The sequence below is a fragment of the Arvicola amphibius genome, chromosome 10 (genome assembly GCF_903992535.2).
Source record: "Arvicola amphibius chromosome 10, mArvAmp1.2, whole genome shotgun sequence".
NCBI classification, from domain to species: domain Eukaryota; kingdom Metazoa; phylum Chordata; class Mammalia; order Rodentia; family Cricetidae; genus Arvicola; species Arvicola amphibius.
The window spans coordinates 123,257,951-123,278,901 of record NC_052056.1 but is presented as its reverse complement, the minus strand read 5'-3'; the positions used below and the strand labels follow the sequence as shown (position 1 = coordinate 123,278,901).

The 20,951-nt window shown below is 51.1% G+C and overlaps 2 protein-coding genes across 2 annotated transcripts; one reads left to right on the top strand and one right to left on the bottom strand.

Annotated features, from left to right (window-relative positions):
* Nucleotides 1-3,657: 3,657 nt before the first annotated feature.
* Tfip11 (tuftelin interacting protein 11) lies at nt 3,658-15,854 on the top strand. The gene is made up of 14 exons (XM_038346730.2): nt 3,658-3,783; nt 4,725-4,939; nt 5,220-5,437; nt 6,859-7,012; nt 7,282-7,438; nt 8,781-8,908; nt 9,549-9,701; nt 10,605-11,132; nt 11,209-11,315; nt 11,878-12,046; nt 12,463-12,706; nt 13,051-13,193; nt 13,507-13,672; nt 14,729-15,854. The coding sequence occupies exons 3-14, from the start codon at nt 5,229-5,231 to the stop codon at nt 15,082-15,084; spliced, it is 2,514 nt and encodes an 837-aa protein (XP_038202658.1). The 5' UTR covers nt 3,658-3,783; nt 4,725-4,939; nt 5,220-5,228; the 3' UTR covers nt 15,085-15,854.
* On the bottom strand, nt 15,135-20,948 carry Srrd (SRR1 domain containing). Its single transcript, XM_038346732.2, has 7 exons — nt 20,765-20,948; nt 18,865-18,905; nt 17,790-18,013; nt 17,617-17,715; nt 16,185-16,339; nt 15,783-15,828; nt 15,135-15,486 (listed from the first exon to the last, which is right to left on the bottom strand). Exons 1-7 carry the CDS (start codon nt 20,938-20,940, stop codon nt 15,280-15,282), a joined length of 948 nt encoding a protein of 315 aa, XP_038202660.1. The 5' UTR covers nt 20,941-20,948; the 3' UTR covers nt 15,135-15,279.
* Between the last annotated feature and the right edge of the window lie 3 nt (nt 20,949-20,951).

The window sequence follows — 20,951 nt, the reverse complement described above, 5'->3', positions numbered from 1 at the left end:
AAATGTGAGTGAGTCTATGAATGAGCCAGGGGACCATCCAGCAAGCAACACTCCTCCGTGGTTTCTGGAAATCCCGTCCTGATTTCCCTCAACGATGAACTTGTTACGAAAAGGATCAAATCTGCCTCTAGGTTAGTGTCCCTCAACATTTCTTTTTCTTTCTTTTCTTTTTTTTTTTTTTTTTTGGTTTTTCGAGACAGGGTTTCTCTGCAGCTTTAGAGCCTGACCTGGAGCTAGCTCTTGTAGACCAGGCTGGTCTCGAACTCACAGAGATCCGCCTGCCTCTGCCTCCCGTCCCTCAACATTTCTAATCCTTCCATACAGTTACTCATGTTGTGGTGACCCACAACCATAAAATTATTTTCACTGCTACTACATAACTAATTTTACTACTGTTATGAATCATAATGTAAGTATTTTTGGAGATAGATGTTTCCCAAAGGGGTCGTGACTCACAGGTTGAGAACACCCCGTGATGTTTTTCTCTCCCCCACTCCCTTATGGGTTAATCCAGTGGGGCTGGTCAAGGACCTGCTTAAGGTGACCCTCATGAAGGCTTATCTTAAAAAAATGTAAATTCCCACCCAGGTTCAGTTGGGTCTTTCTGAGTTCTGACTCAGAAAAATATCTCTTCCTTTTTCTTTCTGTTTCTTTTTTTCTTTCATTTCTCTTAAATTTTTGGAGACAAGATCTCATTATTTAGCCCTGGATATCCTGAACTTGCTATCTAGGCCAGTTCTTGCTGAGATCCAATCCCCTATGTTCCTCCGGTGCTGAAATTAAAGGGGTGTGTAACCATGCCCGGCATATTTTTCTTTCGTCTTTTTAGTTTGGGGTTTGGTCAGAACCTAAGTGTGAGAAGGTTTCTGTTTTGGTTTATTAAAGATAGCTAGCTTGCCTAAGGGCCAGTATTCTATAACACACACACACACACACACACACACACACACACACACACACACACACACACACATTCTGTGAGACTCTTGTAGGATATGCCCAGCCCCAGAGCCAGGCCTTTCTGAAACTTGACTATCACAGCTTCCCCTTTGCGAGGATTGTGAAGTAGTCAATCATGCCAAATTGAGGTTGAGCTCCTACAAAGGGGTGCCACACAGACACCATCTTCATTAGAAGAGAAATGAAGTAAACTCGTAGCTTGGGTGTGCTTGCCTGCCTGGCTGGGCTACTTTCACTTTGTCATGTGTGGGAATATTCTTCCCCAGTGTAAGTATACTTTTACTATCCACACACTGGGAGTCCTTGCTCATTCTCTGAAGGCCTCCCCCACCTCCACCACGTGATTGACCTTGAGCCAGTTTATCTTCTGACAGGGCTTTCCCCTTCTCCAGTCTCCTCTCCCTGGCAGTTTCTAGATTTTTAGCTTGCCTTCCCTGGGTTTTTTCTTTGTACTTTGGGCATCCAGACACCCTACCTCCCAGGACAGGGTTTCTCTGTGTAACAGTTCTAGCTGTCCTGGAACTAACTCTTGTAGACCAGGCTGGCCTCAAACTCACAGAAATCAACTCCCTCAGCCTCTCGAGTGCTGGGATTACAGGTGGGCGCCACCACCACCTGGCCAGACTTATCTTCTAATACCCACTCCCTGCCATATGGCTGACCTCCATGCTGGTGTCTCAAATGGCATCATGCCTTTCCTTCTCTCCATTCTCCTCGGGTAGCTGGGAGAGCTACAGCTTGCCTGCCCTGGAAGGACTGTCCTCTAGCTTGCATTTGGATCTGCCCTTAAATTCTTTCATGAATGTGACTAGAATCCCAAGAAGGGACCTTGACTTCACCAGTTACCATGGCTCTGACAGACTCCCCAATAGCTTCACTAACATGTTTTCCCTGTGTGTTCTAGTTAGGTTTTTTTTTTTTTAATAGGCTCAATGTCTTTTATTTATGGCTAGAAACCAATTATGAGTGAGTACATCCCATGTTCATCTTTTTGGGTCTGGGTTACCTCACTCAGGGTAGTGTTTTCTATTTCCATCCATTTGCATGCAAAATTCAAGATGTCATTGTTTTTTACCGCTGAGTAGTACTCTAATATTGCTCTGCACGTACTGCTGTCTAGTTAAGTTTTATCACTGTATTGTAAAGACCATGACCAAAAGCAACTTGAGGAGGAAAGGGTTGATTTGGTTTACAGGTTAAGTTCACTAAGGAAAAACAAGATGGAAATTTAAAGCAAGAACTGAAGCAGAAGCCATGGAGGAACACTACTTATCGGCTTGCTCTCCATGCTCACCCAAGACCACCAGAGCAGGGGTGGCACCACCCACAATGGGCTGGGCCCTCCAACATCAATCATTAGTCAAGTAAATGGTCCCACAGACTTGCCTACAGGCCATCCCTGATAACTCTTGCGTGTGTCAAGGTGGCAGGGAAAAACAAAAATAAAACCAACCATCCAAAAACAACAACAACAACAAAAAAACCCAACAAAAAACCCGACCAAAAAAATCCACCAGGACATGGCCTTTTAACTCAAAAAAAAAAAAAAAATTCCACCAGGACACAGATGGCCTTCTAACTCTTTGTAAGAGAAAACTAACCTGTTCTTTAACTTGAGATGGCATCAGATGACAACCTAGAAAAGTATAAAATGAAATATGCTCCTTCTTGCCTGGCGATGGTGGCATAGGCCTTTAATCCCGAGCAGAGGCAAGATGATTTCTGAGTTTGAGGTCAGCCTGGTCTACATAGCGAGTTCCAGGGCAGTCGGGCTATACAGTGAAAACCAAACCAAGCCGGGCAGTGGTGGCGCATGCCGTTAACCCCCAGCACTTGGGAGGCAGAGGTAGGCGATTGGATCTCTGTGTGTTGAAGGCCAGCCTGGTTTATAGAGTGAGTTCCAGGACTGGCTCCATAGCTACTAAGAAACCTTGTGTTGGAGGGGAAAAAAAAAAAGAAAGAAAGAAAGACCAACCAAACAAAAATCCCCATCCCTTCTTGTCCCTGGTTGTTTGTCACAGCAACAGAGAAATAACTAGAGCAGAGAGGAAACTAATAAAACTGCTTCCTGAAGAGATGGCTTGGGCACTCCTTCCGCCCATTCATTCCTTAAACTGTCCTGAGCCCACGCTGGCTCGTCCCAAGAGAGCCAAGAACGAGGCACTTCTGCCGTCTTAGTGTCATTAAAAACAGGAACAGGGTTGGCAAAGGAAAACGGATTTATTTACAGCCTGGCCAGAACTGCCTGGAGATAAGTTCTTCGGTTCCACTGCCTTTCCTGTTTATAGCTTTACAGAAAAGAGACAAAAGCCAGGAAGCATGCATGCTGATTAGTCTGCGACGAGAGGATCGTCACGGGGAAATCTCTCCCGGGAGGCCAGATATTCTGGGGTTAGGCCCTTCGACTTTCCTTTTCGCGACATGGAGTCCCGAGGACATTTTAATTATTCATCCCCGTGACATTGGTTCAGATAGTCTGGACCCGGCGGTTCTCGTCCGCAGCGATTTTGTTGGGAATCATTGCATCGTAGCCTGGGACAGACTAAGACTTGACAATGGCGTACCCTAGGACCCGACGTCTACACGGCCTCAGTTCCGGTGGGAACCGGAAGCAGCGCGGACGAGATTTACTAGTCTTTCCGTTACGCAGACCCGCCCCCTCCTGGTGCAAAGTCGCTGCCGGGGCAACAACGCATCATTTCCACCGCTGGGTGACGTCATTCCGGCGCGCCGGCAGGGCCACATCCGGGTTTCGGCTGGAGGACTCCTCAGACGTTTTCCGCCTGTGGACGAAAGCTGTGTGGATCGCAATCGCTGAACGAGGTGAGCGGACGGGGTCGGGATGGCGTTCCAGGAGCGCGGGCTGAGGTTCCGCGGCGGCGGCTCCATCGCTTCCCCGCGCCTCGGTCTCCAGCCCTGCCCGCTGCGGTCCTGGGACCTGCCAGCGTCCCACTGAAAAGCCAGCCCCAGGGCGCTCGTGTTCTGAGCGTCTCCTGACCGCTGTGGGCTTTTTACCGTCTCTGTGTTAGGGAGACGACGGGTTGTGATCCCGTGGTTCTAGGGCCTCCTTTGAGAACTTTGCATTCCATGTGCACTCGTAGCTGAGTTTGGAACCTGTTGAGTTAACTGGTGCATAGTGAGGAAGAGCGGGGAGACACTTGTAACTGCTAATCAGTGTCATCCTGCCTGAGGAAGCCCAGATCTCGCTGTTCGGAAGACCACTGTCAGTCAGTGGTGCAGCTGAACCCGGTGGCATCACGCAGTGAGGGAGTTAATGTGCAATGTACCGTGCTGGAGTTTTGTATGTGGTATCCACGCATGTGATAACCACACACGGAGGCTCTGGTAGACGTGGGCTTTGAACTCAGGCTTCAAGTATTTCTGATTTTCACAATCCATCCTCCCTTTCTCTCTCCCTCTGTTCCCCTCTCCTTCCTTTCATTTCTGACAGAGTTTCTCTGTGTAGCCACCATGCCTGGCGAGGATGCTGTTTTTAAAGCACCTATTGGGAGCTCAGCTTTTGTTGCTGTTTTAAATTCAAGTCTCACTGTGTACTCCTGGCTGGCCTAGGACTCCCTGTGTAGACCAAGCTGGCTTTGAATTTACAGAGATAGACCTGCCTCTGCCTCCCGAGTGCTCAGGGAGGGGGAATCCTTTCTACAGTGCCCCCTTGATCAGCCCTTACAAACACCTTCTGAAACAGACCATAGCCACCGACACAGTTAGATTCGTGGGTCGCACAGTCTGTTTGTCCCACTCTCTAGGTGCAGCTGTGAAGTGTTGGTCAGAAAGACTGTAGCCTTCCAGTGCCTCAGAAGCCGCTCAGCCCCGGGAGAGAAAACCTGAGTGTTGCACTGGTCATTCAGTCTCATGAAACAGTATTTCAGAAAACGTTTTGAAGTTTCCATGAGAACCCGATTCTGCTAGAAATAACTCTTTCTTGGAGACCCGAAAAGGCCAAGGCCACCCAGCTTCTGAGGTAATAACGTCGGGCTGTTACTTCCTGCGACACTGGTGTGTGATGTTTGACTCTGACAAGGCCAAGGCAGCATGGGTTGTTGGACCTGTGTGGACTGCTGGGACCGATTTCACTTGTTGCAGAGCTGGTAACTTTGTCCTGTGTTTAATGAATGCTTTATCGAGTAGTAGTGTGAGACTAATGGACTTTCCTCTGGAGGAAACAGGAATAGGGATTCCTGGGGATCTTCTGCTGGCCCCAGGTTTTATGGTGCTCTTATTGTCTGTCCCCTTTCCTCTAGTGACCAGCCATGTCACTGTCCCACCTGTACCGGGATGGGGAAGGCCACCTGGATGATGATGATGACGAGCGTGAGAATTTTGAGATCACAGATTGGGATCTCCAGAATGAGTTCAATCCCAACCGGCAGCGTCACTGGCAGACCAAGGAGGAGGCCACCTATGGGGTGTGGGCTGAGCGTGACTCGGACGAGGAGAGGCCCAGCTTTGGAGGAAAACGGTACAGTCTGCTGGGCTGCATGCCCTGGCTCTAGAGGATGGAAGGCACCCCAGATGTGTCTTCTCCTGGCCGTATTGAGTCCTGTAGCTACAGCATCTTGCTGTGTTGTTGAGCTGGGGTGGCATGTTCCTCTTCAGCAATTACTGTGTGATGGAAGTACATCTACTTATGGATAGAGGCATGCTAACCAATCACAGGCCTGGCAGCTTTGGAGTCAGGCCCTGGACCAGGTCTTAAAGGGTAGGGAGGTTAGGGAAGGTTCACGCTGGAGAACACTGAAGTGAAGGTGGAAAGAGATTGGGTCCACAGGGCAAGTACAGCCTGGGCTACTTAGTAAGACAATGTCTTACAAGAAAAGAAAAAAAGCATGTGTCCCCACATTTGATTAAATTCAGAATTTCCTATTAATTTTACTTAGACCCACCCCCACCCCAACAGGGTTTCTTTGTGTAGCCTTGGCTGTCCTGGAACTTGTTCTGTAGACCAGGCTGGCTTTCTCTACTTCCCAAGTGTAGGGATTAATGGTGTACACCACCACCATCCAGCTAGGATTTTTATCTATCTGAATTTTTTTTGGTCCTTGAAGTGGTATCTAAAACAAGTGCTGGGTGTGTGCTCTGCTGGGAGCGGGGCCGAGGGCCGCATGTGTGCTGGGTGTGCGCTCTGCTGCTCTACAGCAGAAGCAGTCCTCAGTTGTAAGGACTGAGGGCCGCATGCGTGCTGGGTGGGTGCTCTACAGCTCTATAGCACAAGCAGTCCTCAGTTGTAAGGGGCCCAGTGGGCTGCTCAGCCACACAAGCCTGGCAGGCCAAGTTCAATTACCAGGTCCTGCATTGAAGATGAAGAGGGAGAACCACTCCACAAAGTTGCCCAGACCTTCACATGCTTGCCGAGGCACATGTCGCCCCATCGTACACACAATCCTAGTAACATTTTGAAAGTGTCAAAGGGAAGTAAGATATTACATCATATTTTGAATTTTTAATCAACTCAGTTGACAATGACAAATCTTCAGCTACAGATTGTAATTGAAAGACCCCATTAATGTTAAATGGGCTGGAAGATGAGCCAGCAATTAAGATCAAATACTGCTCTTGAAGATTTGAGTGTGGCCCCCTGCCTGTCAGCTCACAACTGTCTATAATTCCAGCTTTAGGGGAGCTATGCTTTTGGCTCCTTGGACACCCACACAGTCGTGTGCATAACCACACAGACATAATGCTTTTTAACATGTTAAACATGAGATTACTGGGAGCCAGTTTTGAGTCCCTTTTGGTGTTTGAGGAAAATAAATGTATTATATTTTAAAGTGGATCCCATGAGGGCCTCTCTCCCTAACGAGTTATCTTGTGAGCAGTTTCTAGGGCAGGATGCTGCAGAGGTGTTCTCAACAGACGTCGGGGATTTGTGTCTGTCTGCAGGGCCCGAGACTATTCTGCACCCGTTAACTTCATCAGCGCGGGGCTCAAGAAAGGGGCAGCTGAGGAAGGGGACTCCGACGACTCTGATGATGACGAGAAGCCTGTGAAGCAGGAGGATTTTCCAAAGGATTTAGGACCAAAGAAGTTAAAAACGGTAGGTTTTTAGGCAGGGTATTCTCCAAGTGGCACCCTGCAGAGGTTACCACTACAGAGGCTTCCTTGGCAGGGAGCCCAGGGGGTGCCATGTGTATGCTGCCCCCCACGGGTCCTGATTCTCTTTCCTGGTCTTTGCCCTGATGTGGTTTTGGTCCATTCACAGCTTTTCATAATGCACTGTGGCTGCAGGCTGCTCTCTCGTTGGCGTGAACTTCCTTGTATTGTTCTGTTTTTCTCTCACCCATGCTCCTCTGGCCTTCTTTGCAGGGTGGCAATTTTAAGCCCAGCCAGAAAGGCTTTGCTGGAGGAACCAAGTCCTTCATGGACTTTGGCAGCTGGGAGAGACACACGAAGGGGATCGGGCAGAAGCTGCTGCAGAAGATGGGTTATGTCCCTGGACGGGGCCTGGGAAAGAACGCACAAGGTGAGGCTGTGACCCAAGCTGAGTGTGGTGAGGGGAGGTACAGGGTGGGCTCACCTCCTCTGCCTCTCCCCTTGAGGAAGCCTGTCAAGTATGGGGTGATCTTGGCGGATCAGAGCCAAATAAAATAGCGGCTAACTCTGCAGCTGGGTTTGGCAGTGCGGGCCACTTGTGCTCCCCAGCTTCCTGACTTTCTCAGAGCCCCGGTTCAGTTGCTGAAGTGGGAAGGGGAGTGTTAGGATCTAAACTGGCTGCAAATAACTGCTAGTATTTTAAAGTTAGACAGTTTCACCAAGAACTCTAGATTTTGCTTGGCAGGAGTTTGGCTGTTTCTTGGCTGCCTCTGGGGCTGTGTAAGGTCTTCTACAGCCGTGTCCTCAGCTCCCGGCGGCCTGCGGTGGTCATGTATGTGAGCCCGCGTGAGCTCTGAAGGCTCAGCTCTACAATCCCTGCTTCTGTGGTTTTTGTTCTCAGTCAATATCTGGGTGTCAGGTAGGTCAGCGAGCAGCATGGCAGCCTTCACCAACTGAGGATGTGTCTCCCGCAGGCTCATCAGAACTGTCTTGGTCCCCATACCAGCCTCATTGAGAAACAGCCCCTGGCACACACAGTTCATCACCTTGAGCCAGAGCCATGAGGCGCAGGAACTGGGTCCAGTGTAATTCCCAGGCAGGGCCACACTCATCTCAGGGAGTGCTGAGCATGTACTGGGGAGAGACTAGCAGAGCATCAGTCAGGTTTCAGCAGTGCTGAATGGGGAAGTAGAAGAAAAACCTGGGGGGGAGCAGGACTCCTCATGAAAATGCTGTATTGCTTATTTCCAGGCTTAGCCATGTTATAAAAGTTAATTGCAGGTAGCTGGGCACTGGTGGTGCACACCTTTAATCCCAGCACTCGGGAGGCAGAGACAGATGGATCTCTGTGATTTCAAGGCCAGCCTGGTCTACAAGAGCTAGTTCCAAGACAGCCAGGGCTGTTTATCAGAGAAACCCTGTCTTGAAAAACCAAAAGGAAAAAAGAAAGTTAATTGCAGGCAGTGTGAGCCCCTTCCAGTCCACAGCTGCCCTTCAGCCAGTCAGTGTCCTGAGCTTCTGGCCACAGAGGCTTCTGAATGCTGGCAGTGGTCTTTCCCCACTCATCTACAGTTTCCAAGTTTGCATGTGATCTCACTCTGCAAGTTCCAGTGATTGTGGCACTGTCCTGAGCATAGGGATGGGTGCTGCCATCCTATCCTGAGTAGTGGTTTGCTGTGGGGTGAGTGGCAAGAGGCCTGCTCTTAGTGGTGTCTTCACATAGGTTGCCGAGATCTGAAAAGTCTTTCTGTCTCTCACCTATTCTTGCTCAGGTATCATCAACCCCATTGAAGCCAAACAGAGAAAAGGCAAAGGAGCTGTGGGGGCCTATGGCTCAGAGAGGACCACTCAGTCTCTGCAGGACTTCCCCGTGGCCGACTCAGAAGAGGAGGCTGAAGAGGTAATGGGAAGGCAGCTGTGTGGGTGACTTCTTGGCTGGGCCATTCCAGTCAGCTGTTATGGGCTGTGCATTCTGATGGTCTTTGGGCGTCACCACACCCAGCTGGGGGCTCAGTGTGCAGCCAGTGGCATCATGCTGCATAGGCTTAGGTGTGTGTAAGGCGGGACAGGGTGGAAACTGGCGTGCAGCTGTGTGGTGGTCTCACTGTAGAGTAGGTTTCGCTCAGCCTCGAGATGGCCCTGTGTGAGACTGGGCGCCATGATTCCTGAACAGCTGCAGGTCCAGATACTTGAAAGGAATGCAGTTTAAAGCACCTTGAAGAATAAAACGGTAGTCATGGAACTGACTGTAGGGTGGTCGTGGCCTCGCGCATGGCCTCTGCTCACCTTTTCTGTGGAGCTCTGCCAGGTGAACCTTGTTCTCCCTAATCCTTTGTCTGCTTCTAAGTTCTGCCTGAGTCAGTGAGGACCAACAGAGCTTCGCCTGCCCTCCGGGCACCTGCCTTGGCATCTCACTGCCTCTACTCCACAAGGGTGTTGGGAAGTGGCGCTTGGTGGCTCCAGGCATGCTAACAGCCTTGGTCCTGGCTGCTGTGGAAGAGGCCCCTCCTGTTGTCATTCTTTGCATCCCTCTGCCTCAGGAGTTTCAGAAGGAGCTGAGTCAGTGGAGGAAAGACCCCAGCGGGAGCAAGAAGAAGCCCAAGTACTCTTACAAGACTGTGGAGGAGCTGAAGGCCAAGGGCAGGATCAGTAAGAAGCTCACAGCGCCTCAGAAGGAGCTGTCTCAGGTCAAGGTATGAGGGCTTCACATTGGGTCCCTGTCCATCATGGGTGTGTGTCCCTTTCTCCTTCCATAAGGGTGGGAGGTGGGAGGGTCCTTTCTCCTTTCTAAAACAGAATCTCACCATGTAATCCAGGCTGACCTAGAACTCTTAGTCCAGGCAAGCCTCAGATGCTCAGTCCTCCTCACACCTGATGCTGGGATTCTAGTGCATGACCGCTTCTCCATTCCGTTCTGTTTTTACCCCTTCATGGCACAACAGTGGCCAAGGCAAGCACATGGTGCTCCTGTCTGTGTGGAGCTCATGCCCAGGGAATCAGTAATGCTTCTAGCAGGAAATACTCCACAAGCACAGAGCACGTCAGGCCCTGCCTTCCACCCCATGCCCTGCAAAACAGCCACCTCCCCATTCAGACCATTATAGTGAGCACAGCTCCTAACCCTCAGCCTCTGCCCAGCCTGCTGCTTCCTTTTGGCTTGTTTTCGGTTCTCTGTAGATAAATTTGTAGGTAAACTTTGCTCCGTTTGAAACCCAGGAGAGGGCTCCTGAGAGTGCAGCAAGCAGGTGGGGAAGGTGTGCTGATTGGCTGGGAGCCTGGAGAAAGACCTCTTCTGTAAGGACTTCTGACTAAGGGTTCTGACTGGGCACAGGCATCAGGCTTGTTGTAGTTCTGAATGAAGTGAGAGGTTTGGGGCAGCTGCGATGGGGGAAAGGCCTCTTCTATGATGGACTCGTATTGCTGTCACTTTCCGAGTAGCTAGACAGCATTGGTGACAGCTGAGGTGGTGTGGGTGTGAGAACTCAGGCCTGTGGTAGGCAGCTGTGTCCACGAGCAGGGCTCTTGACACCTGGCCAGCATCCTGTCTCCCCTGCTCAGTGGAGGCTTACAGATGGCAACCTGCCATTCTTTCCAAGGTTATCGACATGACAGGCCGGGAGCAGAAGGTGTACTACAGTTACAGCCAGATCAGCCACAAGCACAGCGTCCCCGATGAAGGGCTGCCGTTGCTGGCGCAGCTGCCTCCCACAGCTGGCAAGGAAGCCAAGGTGCCAGGCTTTGCACTTCCTGAACTGGAGCACAACCTGCAGCTGCTCATTGAGCGTACAGAGCAGGAGATCATCCAGAGTGACCGTCAGCTGCAGTATGAGCGGGACATGGTGGTCAGCCTGTCGCATGAGCTTGAGAAGACGGCAGAGGTCCTAGCACATGAGGAGCGTGTCATCTCCAACCTCAGCAAAGTGCTGGCCCTGGTGGAGGAGTGTGAGCGCCGCATGCAGCCTCATGGCACCAACCCCCTCACGCTGGATGAGTGTGCCCGCATCTTTGAGATGCTGCAGGACAAGTACTATGAGGAATATCGCCTGGCGGACCGTGCAGACCTTGCTGTGGCCATCGTCTACCCACTTGTGAAGGAATACTTCAAGGACTGGCACCCCCTCGAGGTGAGCTCGGGGCAGCCTGCAGCTTGGTCAGGGGCATTGTTACTGAGGTGGGAAGACTGATGTTGGTGCTCTGCAGGATGGCAGCTATGGAACCCAGATCATCTCCAAGTGGAAGAGCCTCCTGGAGAATGATCAGCTTCTGTCTCACAGCAGCCAGGACCTGTCGTCAGACGCCTTCCACAGGTGCCAGGGCCCCGCCCACAACCCCACGGTGCCCCTTGCCGCCCCTAGGAGCAGGAATTCTGCTAAAGGCTAGATGATAGCCATTTTGACTCCTGTTGACTCTGCTCCATAATGGCACTGCTCTGGGGTGGAAGGCATGCTCGCTCACATGTCTGTTGCATGTCCTGAGTTCCCAGGAGCGGGGCTGACCCTGGGAGGACCGTGAGATACTTTCACCCCACTGTCTGGAAAGGCGATTGAACACAGTGCAGGGCAGTAGTGAGAACCAAGAATGCGGCCGGTGTGGAGAGGGCGGAGCCATCTCAGGAGGGGACATTCAAACCGTGACTCCTGAGTGTGAGGTGCCAGTGTGAGGTGCGGTGAAGAGAGCTCTTGGTGGGAAAGCACCTCATACCGTGTGCCGACATCATTAGTCCACATGGCACTGAGGAGCCCAAGGCCCGGAGCCAGGACATCACAGGAGCCCTTGTAGGGACTGGCCTGAAGTTTCTTGTGGGAGTCTTTGGGGTAGCACACTTTGAAGCCTACACTGTGGCTGACCAGCTTCCCTTGGTTCTCACAGGCTCATGTGGGAGGTTTGGATGCCTTTTGTTCGGAATGTTGTTGCCCAGTGGCAACCTAGGAACTGTGACCCGATGGTGGACTTCCTGGACAGCTGGGCACCCATCATCCCTGTGTGGATCCTGGACAATATTCTGGACCAGCTCATCTTCCCCAAGCTGCAGAAGGAGGTAGGACAGAGCTCTCACACAGCGTCTCTTACAGCCTATGCCACCAAACTCCAGGGACGGAAGGGCTCTGTTAACACGTGAGTGTCCTACAGTATTAATTCTAGTCTTTTCCGGAGTACTCCCTTCCTGCCTCCCTCAAAAGGGAATTCATTTCCCCAGTACCTTTGGCGAACCTTGAGCCATGCTGAGGTTTGAGTTGGTGGTATGAGTGTTTTCCTTCTGGAGGGACCTAGAGTACAAAATGCCTGCCTAGCAGCATCTGTGCCTGCCATTTGCCTCCATGGTGGATCTTGTCCTCCACACACATCGAGGACTGGGCCTTGGTCAGGATGCACGCTTCTTTCCTAAGGACAGCACTGTGTCATGAACTGCCCATGACTACATTGCTGGCTCATCCTTCTCCATTCATCCTGCAGGTGGACAACTGGAACCCTTTGACAGACACTGTTCCCATCCATTCGTGGATCCATCCGTGGCTGCCCCTCATGCAGGCCCGCCTGGAGCCTCTCTACTCCCCTGTCCGCAGCAAGCTGTCCAGCGCACTGCAAAAGTGGCACCCCAGTGATGCCTCAGCCAAGCTCATCCTGCAGCCCTGGAAAGAGGTTCTCACTCCTGGGTCCTGGGAGGCCTTCATGCTCAGGAACATTGTGCCCAAGTTGGGTAAGGACACAGGGACATGTGGGCCAAGTGTGGTTTACTCAGTGTCCAGCACAAAAGGTGGACTGCTTAGGGCAGAGATGGAAGGGGAGTGGAACCAGGGCCTTCTGTCTCGTCACTGTGACCAAGGTCTGCAGTGGTGACTCTGGGCTCTCTGGGCCTTGTGATTTTCCTGATGGTGCTGGTTTGTTTGTCAAGACCAGAAAGCCACTGGCCTCTTAAATGCTTGCAAATCACAGGGGGGAAGGGAGGAGCAGACCCGAGACTGAAGGCTTTGCTGGATAGCACTGTGTGCGTTCATGGCTTTGCCACTGTGAAAGCTGAGCCAGGGCCCATCTCTCTTGCAGGCATGTGCCTGGGTGAGCTCGTCATCAACCCCCACCAGCAGCATATGGATGCCTTCTACTGGGTGATGGACTGGGAAGGGATGATTTCAGTCTCCAGCCTGGTGGGGCTGCTGGAGAAGCATTTCTTCCCCAAGTGGCTTCAGGTGCACTGTGTGGTCCAGGGTGGCAGGGTCGGGTGGTAAGAGCCCCAGGGTCCTCAGTGCCCATTGCTGTCTAGGCATATTGCCTCACCTCATGTCCTCACAGAAGATGTCTGGAGATGTGGAAATTAAGGCTTAGCACATGTAGGCCACAGGCTGGCTTCAATTCTACTAGTAATTGCTAGATGCTGCAGTTCCATGAGTCCTGTAGTGGGGGCTGCAGGGAGAAGCAGCACTGAACACAGCAAATGGCCCCTGGGGACACTCTGCTCCCACTGCTGTGGTCACCGGCTCAGTGTCCTGTGTCCTTTGGCAGGTGCTGTGCTCCTGGCTCAGTAACAGCCCCAATTATGAGGAGATCACCAAGTGGTACCTGGGCTGGAAATCCATGTTCTCAGACCAGGTGCTGGCACACCCCTCTGTCAAGGACAAGTTCAATGAAGCACTTGACATCATGAACAGGGCTGTGTCCTCCAATGTGGGTGAGTAGGGGACGTTGGGGATATCCTGACCCTGGTTTCTAAGCATGACATTGATTCCGTTTTGGTCTTCTGTGAGGCGTCCCTAAGCATCACTTCATCCCCTCGACGGTGTCCGTGGAGTCACTGCTTACAGCTCCCCCTGTGTTGTCCTGTGATGGAGGCCGACAGGAGTGGGTCTGAGTCCAGGCAGCCTTCCCACAGTGCTCTGCACAGACAGCACTTGGTAGTTGTTCCCCTTTGAGCGATGTTCTGTGCTTGACACTATCGGTCCCTACTTCATGGGCTACACCACAGCTGAACTCATGTCTGTGGCACTTGGCAGCTGGGTCCTTGTGTATCATTGCTTGTGGGGGCCCGGGGCTGCAGTGTTACACAGGTCACACTGCTGAGCTGTCAGTAGACTGAAGGGTTCACAGCAGAAGCAAGGGTATTGCCACTTAGCTTTATACATTAACACGGGCCTGGACCTCTCCTACCTGGGTTTCAGATCCTGGTGAGGCCCAGTGCTGTGGGGGACTATGTGGCTCCAGGGTGGCAGCTGGAATGGGAGTTCTATGAGTCAGTGCCAGGGGAGGCCAGAGAGGGTATCAGATCCAGTTCATCTGAAGTTAGTAGTTTTGGCCATCGGAAGTGGGTGCTGGGAATCAAACTGGATTCTCTATGAGCATAATGCATACTCCTAGCCAATGAGCCATCTCTCCAACCCTCGATTTCCATTCTTTGAGGGCAGGGGCCTCTGTGGGCAAGGGGAAAGTAGAAGCAGTATATAGGACATGCTAGACCATGTGACAGAGGCCGACAACAGTGGGTCTGACTCCAGGATTTTAGGGTGCAACCTCTGAGTCCAGTCTGTCCACATCTCATCTGATACTAACAAGTTCGCTTCTGGTATTAGCTACAATTTCTGGACCAATTTTGTGATACTGTCTCTCCCCAAGCATGCAGTGATTGTGTGTTGGTGCCTGGGTTCTTAAAGCAGAAGATATACTGTGTCATCGTGATGCATGTTGGGTTCTGCATACCAGGGTAACCTCTCACTGTCCTCCCTCTTTCAAGGTGCCTACATGCAGCCAGGTGCACGAGAGAATATTGCCTACCTCACCCATACGGAGCGCAGGAAGGACTTCCAGTACGAGGCCATGCAGGAGCGCCGTGAGGCTGAGAACATGGCTCAGAGGGGCATCGGTGTGGCTGCCAGCTCTGTGCCCATGAACTTTAAGGACCTCATTGAGACCAAGGCGGAGGAGCACAACATCGTGTTCATGCCTGTCATTGGCAAGCGGCACGAGGGCAAGCAGCTCTACACCTTTGGCCGCATCGTCATCTACATCGACCGTGGAGTAGTGTTCGTGCAGGGCGAGAAGACTTGGGTGCCCACCTCCCTGCAGAGCCTCATAGACATGGCCAAGTAGACACAGGGCCTACACCTGGCAGGCGTAGATAAACAGCACTTTAAACCAGCTTTACAAATGATGTCTCTCTATTTGGGAAACCAGCACCAGGGCAGGGTGTGATGTGATGCCACCAGCCTGGGCTATATTCCTGGCTTGGCAGAGATGGCATGGTCTGCACCATGGCTCTTGGCGCATGTGGCAGGAGCTGCCCTGCTACACTGGCTGGGCTGAGTCTGTCTGTTTTCTGATGATCTCTAGGTCCTCGCAGTCCTGGTAATCAGGCTCTTCCCGAGATGCCCAAAGGTCCCTGGGCAGTCCCTCCAGCTTCAGTAGAGGGAACCAGTGAACAGAGGTGTCGTTAAAGGTGTCCATGTACCGTGGAGTCTGTGGCAGTGGGATCTCCTCCAGGCTTTTCAGAATCTGAGTGGAGGGTCCAGACACAGGCATTAGGCATGACCCTGTTCTCCTGGCATGCTTTTCCTTACCTGGCCACCCCATTGTCCTTTTGAAAACTAAGAAATGGGGATTTATATTTCAATGCTTTTTAATCCCGAAGGCCATGGAAATGCTGGACTCACCCTGAGAATGAAGGGGACTGGGTTCTAACTGGTTCTAGGGGAGAGCCCCTGCCAGTACATCATGATTTATGTGCTCAGAAACATCAATGGTAGTGTGGTTTTGCACCCCCACCCCTACCCAACCACTCTTTCAGATACCTTTGCGATGTAGGGATAATTTTTCTGCAGAATCCTTGTCAACAACCTAGAAATAAAAAAATATGTACATAATTAGGAAGTATATGGATGTTCTTTCAAGTTGTAACAGGTAGAAAAACGAGATGAGTTCAGAAAGGGTTGTGGGTGTGGAATGAGATGCTCCAATAAGCAATTACAGGGAAGAGGACAGCACGGACAGGCGCTGTGAAACATGAAGAGTATGGGCTTCATGCTTAGAAAGCGTGGTTGCTCAAACACACTGTCCCCAGAATTGGCAATTCTTTGCAGATTCCTTAAGTGCTTTAAGCTGGACCCAGGGTTTGACATCTGCCTTAAACCACCCAGTTCCTCCTGGGGAAGCCCTTCTGCCTGCAGTGGGGTCTGACGTTCACAATGGCTTACCTTTCCTTGAGGCCTCGGAAACTGTTCCCAATGATGAGCACCCTGGAAAGGGCATCTACGGACCAGTTGCTCCACAGCAGGTTGTTGTACAGAGCTGTGCCACAGTGTGGCATGTAGAAGACAGTGGGCTGGCCTTGGACACTGCGCTTGCCTTCCTGTGGAAGCGGTAGCAGAATGGGTGCTAAGGAGCTGACTGCAAACCCTACCTCTTCTCTGGGTGGCTGTACAGGAGAGGAACCCGAGCTCACTGTATTCCATGTGATGACTGTCCCCATGTCCTACATTCCAGAGTCTTCTATTTACCCTTCTATCTATCACTTCAGATCCTCATCACAGTGGGGTCACAGTCACCTTTTCTGTCAACTGTCTGGCCATTCCTCCCTCTCCGCTCCTCCCCCTGCAGCTTCCCTTTGGTCAGGCATGAGCGTGTTGGTTTTCTGTGGTTGCCTCCACAGGAGCTGCTTGTGGTCTTGGGCACAGCCCTTGTGGCTCTCAGTGCACAAGCCAACCCTGCTGCTGGACTTGGTCCCTGCAGGTTATAGGTGCCTCAGACCTCACTCATTTGCTTCTTCTCTGTACAAAGCCAGCACTCAAAGGCTGGTCTGAAGTGAGTGTTGTAGGATCTCACTGCTCAAGCAGCAGGATCCTGAGGCTGAGGAGGCCATCCTGGCCTCCAGAGACCTTGTCAAAGCCCCTCCTGGTAGGGGGCAGGGTAAAGGTACTTGTCATCCAACCATTCCATATTCCCAGAACCCACATAACAACCCCAACAGGACCTACAAGGTTCCACCTCTGGGCTTTTGTTGTTGCAGTTTGTTTTCAATTTTTTTTTACATGTTTTATTGTTCTGTTTACATGTCTGTGCACCATGAGTGTGCCTGGTGCCTGCAAGGGCCAGAAGGGCGTCAAGTCCCCTGGAATTAAAGTTACAATGGTTGTGAGCCTCTATACCGGTATTTTTCTTTCTTTCCTTCCCCTCCTCTCTCGCTCCCTCCCTCCCTTTTTTTCTTTTTCTTTTTTTTTTTTTTGTATTTTGTTGTTTTTGGTTTTGTTTTTGTTTTTTGAGACAGGGTTTCTCTGTAGCTTTGGATCCTGTCCTGGAACTAGCTCTTGTAGACCAGGCTGGTCTCAAACTCATAGAGATCCGCCTGCCTCTGCCTCCTGAGTGCTGGGATTAAAGGCGTGCGCCACCACTGCCCAGCAGGTGTTGGGAATCTTAAGAGCAGTCAGTGCTCTGAACAGCTGAGGACTTAGGGGCTTTGCAAACCTAACACATTAGTTCACGGTACTGATTCAAGTTTCACAATGGGTATAATAGCCTAAAATAAAACTGACTACTGGGCTTCTTCCACACGCTCTAGGAAGGCCAGGTGAGGCACGGAGTTACAGCCTGTCCAGGGGCAGAGGTGGGTGGATGGAGAAGCGCACCTACCTCATTCTCACTGAGGACAGTCACACCGAGGGCAGTGAGCACTGAAACTTCGGTGCGGGTGAACAGAGGGTCATAGACCCAGCAGTGGCCTCTGGGGATCTGGATGGGAAGAGGGCTGCTTTAGTTCCAGGCACACCGCCACCGTGCCAGGGGCAGGAGACAACAAAGCTCACCTGGCACTTCTCCAGGAAAAGAAGCATGAAAGCAAGCTGACTCCGGGCAGTGACACAGGAGGCAAAGTTCCCGAGGCCATAGCACACACACGTCACAGTGAAGGGGCTCGTGACTGAAGGCTCTCCGGATCCACCAGGTGAGGAGCTGAGCTTCAGTCTTCCAAGGGCTCCTGTTAGGCCCTGCAGTTGCTCCAGCTCTTTTCTAAGACACTGGGTGATGGTTTCTGAAAGATCATTTCCCCAAATGTGGTCAGAGCATGGGACAACATGCCTCAACACCCAGAGCAAAGCTGCCTGAGACCTATGTCCAGGCCACTGGAGGTGGGATCCTGGACTCAACTGTTCCAAAACTAAGAGCTTTAGATGTAAAAGGTTTACATCTAAAACCATGTGACTGAGACGTCTGTGCTGAGTGTCAGGAAGCAGCGTGCAGGATGTGGATGGCCTCTAAAGAGGGAATTGAGTGGCTAGTCTCCACCACCTCCTGGCCCTCCATTTAGGTTACCATCAAAAACAAAAGACGCTATTTGTCCCCGCACTGAGCAAGCTGCTTTTGATCACCAAGGTGGCAAAGCTATCTCTGCACAGGTTCCCCAGGTGACGTAAGGCTGTACAAGAAACTATGTCCTTGCTGGGAAGAGAACCCTGAAACTTCTTAGATAGTAGCTTGATGCTGCCTTATATTTAACAATCCAACTCTGGGGAATGCAGCCTGCAGATGAGATGCACTGAGTGATTAAAATGGGAGCCTCTGTCTTTCACTAAGAATCACGCTGGCACACACTGTATTAAGACATAACTGCAAGGGGGAAGGTCTTCCCTGTAATGTCAAGGAAAAAGCAGGATAAAAAGAAAATTTAGCCATCCTGATTATGACATTTATTGCCTTTGGCGTGACCGCCAAGCAATTATCACCTTATTTAATTCTCATAACTACAGGATACATACACTACCATCTCCACTTCAGATTTAGCTAAGTGCTAAAGCAAGGCCATGGAGCAAAACACCCGTCAAGGAAGAATGTCCTTTGCCCTCCTTCCACTCCCATGCCACCACCTGTGCCAGATGTACTCACCCAGTGCTGAACTGCAGAAATCAGAGATTTGAAGATCCTCCCTGAGAAGAAAGGGAATGGTCATCTCCCGTCTCTTTTAGGCCATCCTAGCCCTGACCATAAGCCAGATACATGGAGGATGTAGAACCGTCTAATGCAGAGCCAACCCTTACTGAATGACGTGCCCATGGCCTGTATGCAGACTGCTGAGAAAAAAAAAAGGCCCTGGTCCTGGTTTCCCAGGGATAGATGGTCTGGGTCTGTTTTGCATCTTTGGCCTGGCAGAGATGCAGCTCAATAGATACTGGGAAGTCACTGAATACAGCCTTTCTGAAAACTCAGTTTCCTTCTCTCAAGACTGTAACTAGCAGGGGGGACTAAGTGAGCTACCCAGCTGGCACTCAAGAAACAGCTTTCCCATTATAAATAATCCTAAAGGGAAAGTCAAAGAGAAAGTCCAAGGGTTGGGTCTTTAACGCTTTCTACCGCCTAGGGCAAAGCAATCAACAGTGAATGAAAACACTCTGAGACAGTGTGTAGGGACACAACGAGGAAAGGAGCCCATCTGCCCCGAGGTGAGCTATGTTCCTCACAAGGGAAAGAAGAACCTAATACATGAAAGAACTTTGAAAATTATAGGTAGTCCTGGGTCAGAGTCTCCATGCTCAAGAGTCAGGAATGACAACCACATCCCAGTAGGGGTGCTGGGAGAAGCAGGGAGCTCGGGGAGATTCTGAAGAAGCTGAGAAAACACTATCTGGTGAGTGCCTTGAGCATTCTTCAGGCCCTAGGCCCCTTCATCTCCCTGATCTTCAGAGACTGGAGATTTCCTGCTTGCTTCTATTTGCCCCCTCAGCCACAGCCAGTAATTTCTGTTCAGAGATAACTTCTGGGTCACCACTGTTTTTTGAGTCTAATGTGGCACGCTCATCATAGTATTTTGACCCATCTGAAATGCTTCCCAAATCTGTAACTTAACTTTGTAAGATCACAACCAGAAAAGGCAAGAACACAGAGTAACCTGTGTATGGCGGGCACTGTCTATGTGTCCTGTAAGAAGGCACAGTCCAAGATGTAGGGAGATGGTGGTGGAGGAAAGTACAGAGCAACGGAGGTAGAAGCATGGGGTTTGATTCACCAAGGCCCGGGCCTGCAACAATGTTCTTTGAATGTCTCTTTGAGTGTCCAAGATCCTAATGGTGCTGTGAAGTGTGTAGGATGCAATAGCCTGTGCACACAGCTGCTGCTCAGTAAACCATTAATAACAATGTTGACAACTGTGTTCACATTGTAACCTCGATTTACAATAGCATTAACCAATGTGGGGTGTGGTCCACACCTGTAACTGCAGCATTAGGAGAGACAGAGGCAGAATCTCCTCCAGTTCCAGGCCTGCTGGGTTAACCTAAGCTATAATATGAGATCCTGTCTCACAAAACGCAAAACCAAAGCTGGGAAGGTGGCTCACAAGGTGAAGGCCCTTGCCACCAAGCCTGACAACCTGAGTTTGATCATCCTAACCCATGCAGTGAGAGGAATGGCCCTCTAAGTTCCACATATTCACCGTGACATATGCCCGACTCAACCTCAAATATATAAAACCAAAAACCAACTAAAGAAAACAATCAATATAGGGTATAACACAAACACGAAATTCGGGCCCTGGAGCTTACCAGGTACCAGGAAGTACTTTATGGTCAACACATCACCTAATACTCTGAGCAACCCTACGTAATGTTTCCACTTCAGTCTCAAAAACGGCAAACAGAGGCACAGAATGCCAAGTTGTAGTAACTGCAGTAACGGGAATGGCAGCTTCACCGAGAGCCTGCTACAGTGCAATCTGGCGGGAGCTCAGTATTCCCCAGAGGGTTGGCACACCCACTTTCCGGTTGGAGTGGCCTCTACGCGCTGCACTCACTCGGCCTCCCGCAGGCGGCGCAGCACAGCCTCGCCGTCCGGCTCCGGCTCCGGCTCCGGCTCGGTTTGGGGCCCGCGGACACGCCCCTCATCCCGCCGCGGCCGCCTCCCCGCTGAGCGCTTCTTCCGCGGAGCGACGGCCCTCCAGGGCTCCGGAGCAGCCACGGTGGCCGCCATGTCACTGACGT

Bases quoted from the DNA above. Each gene is read 5' to 3' on its own strand.
- Tfip11 (XM_038346730.2), top strand. From the start codon at position 5,229: ATGTCACTGTCCCACCTGTACCGGGATGGGGAAGGCCACCTGGATGAT. The intron at 13,194-13,506 runs GTGCACTGTGTG...GTCCTTTGGCAG, and splicing joins TCTTCCCCAAGTGGCTTCAG to GTGCTGTGCTCCTGGCTCAG. The intron at 13,673-14,728 runs GTGAGTAGGGGA...CCCTCTTTCAAG, and splicing joins GGCTGTGTCCTCCAATGTGG to GTGCCTACATGCAGCCAGGT.
- Srrd (XM_038346732.2), bottom strand. From the start codon at position 20,940: ATGGCGGCCACCGTGGCTGCTCCGGAGCCCTGGAGGGCCGTCGCTCCG. The intron at 18,906-20,764 runs GTGAGTGCAGCG...CTTTCTTCTCAG, and splicing joins CGCCGCCTGCGGGAGGCCGA to GGAGGATCTTCAAATCTCTG. The intron at 15,487-15,782 runs GTATCTGAAAGA...CCCTCCACTCAG, and splicing joins ATTATCCCTACATCGCAAAG to ATTCTGAAAAGCCTGGAGGA.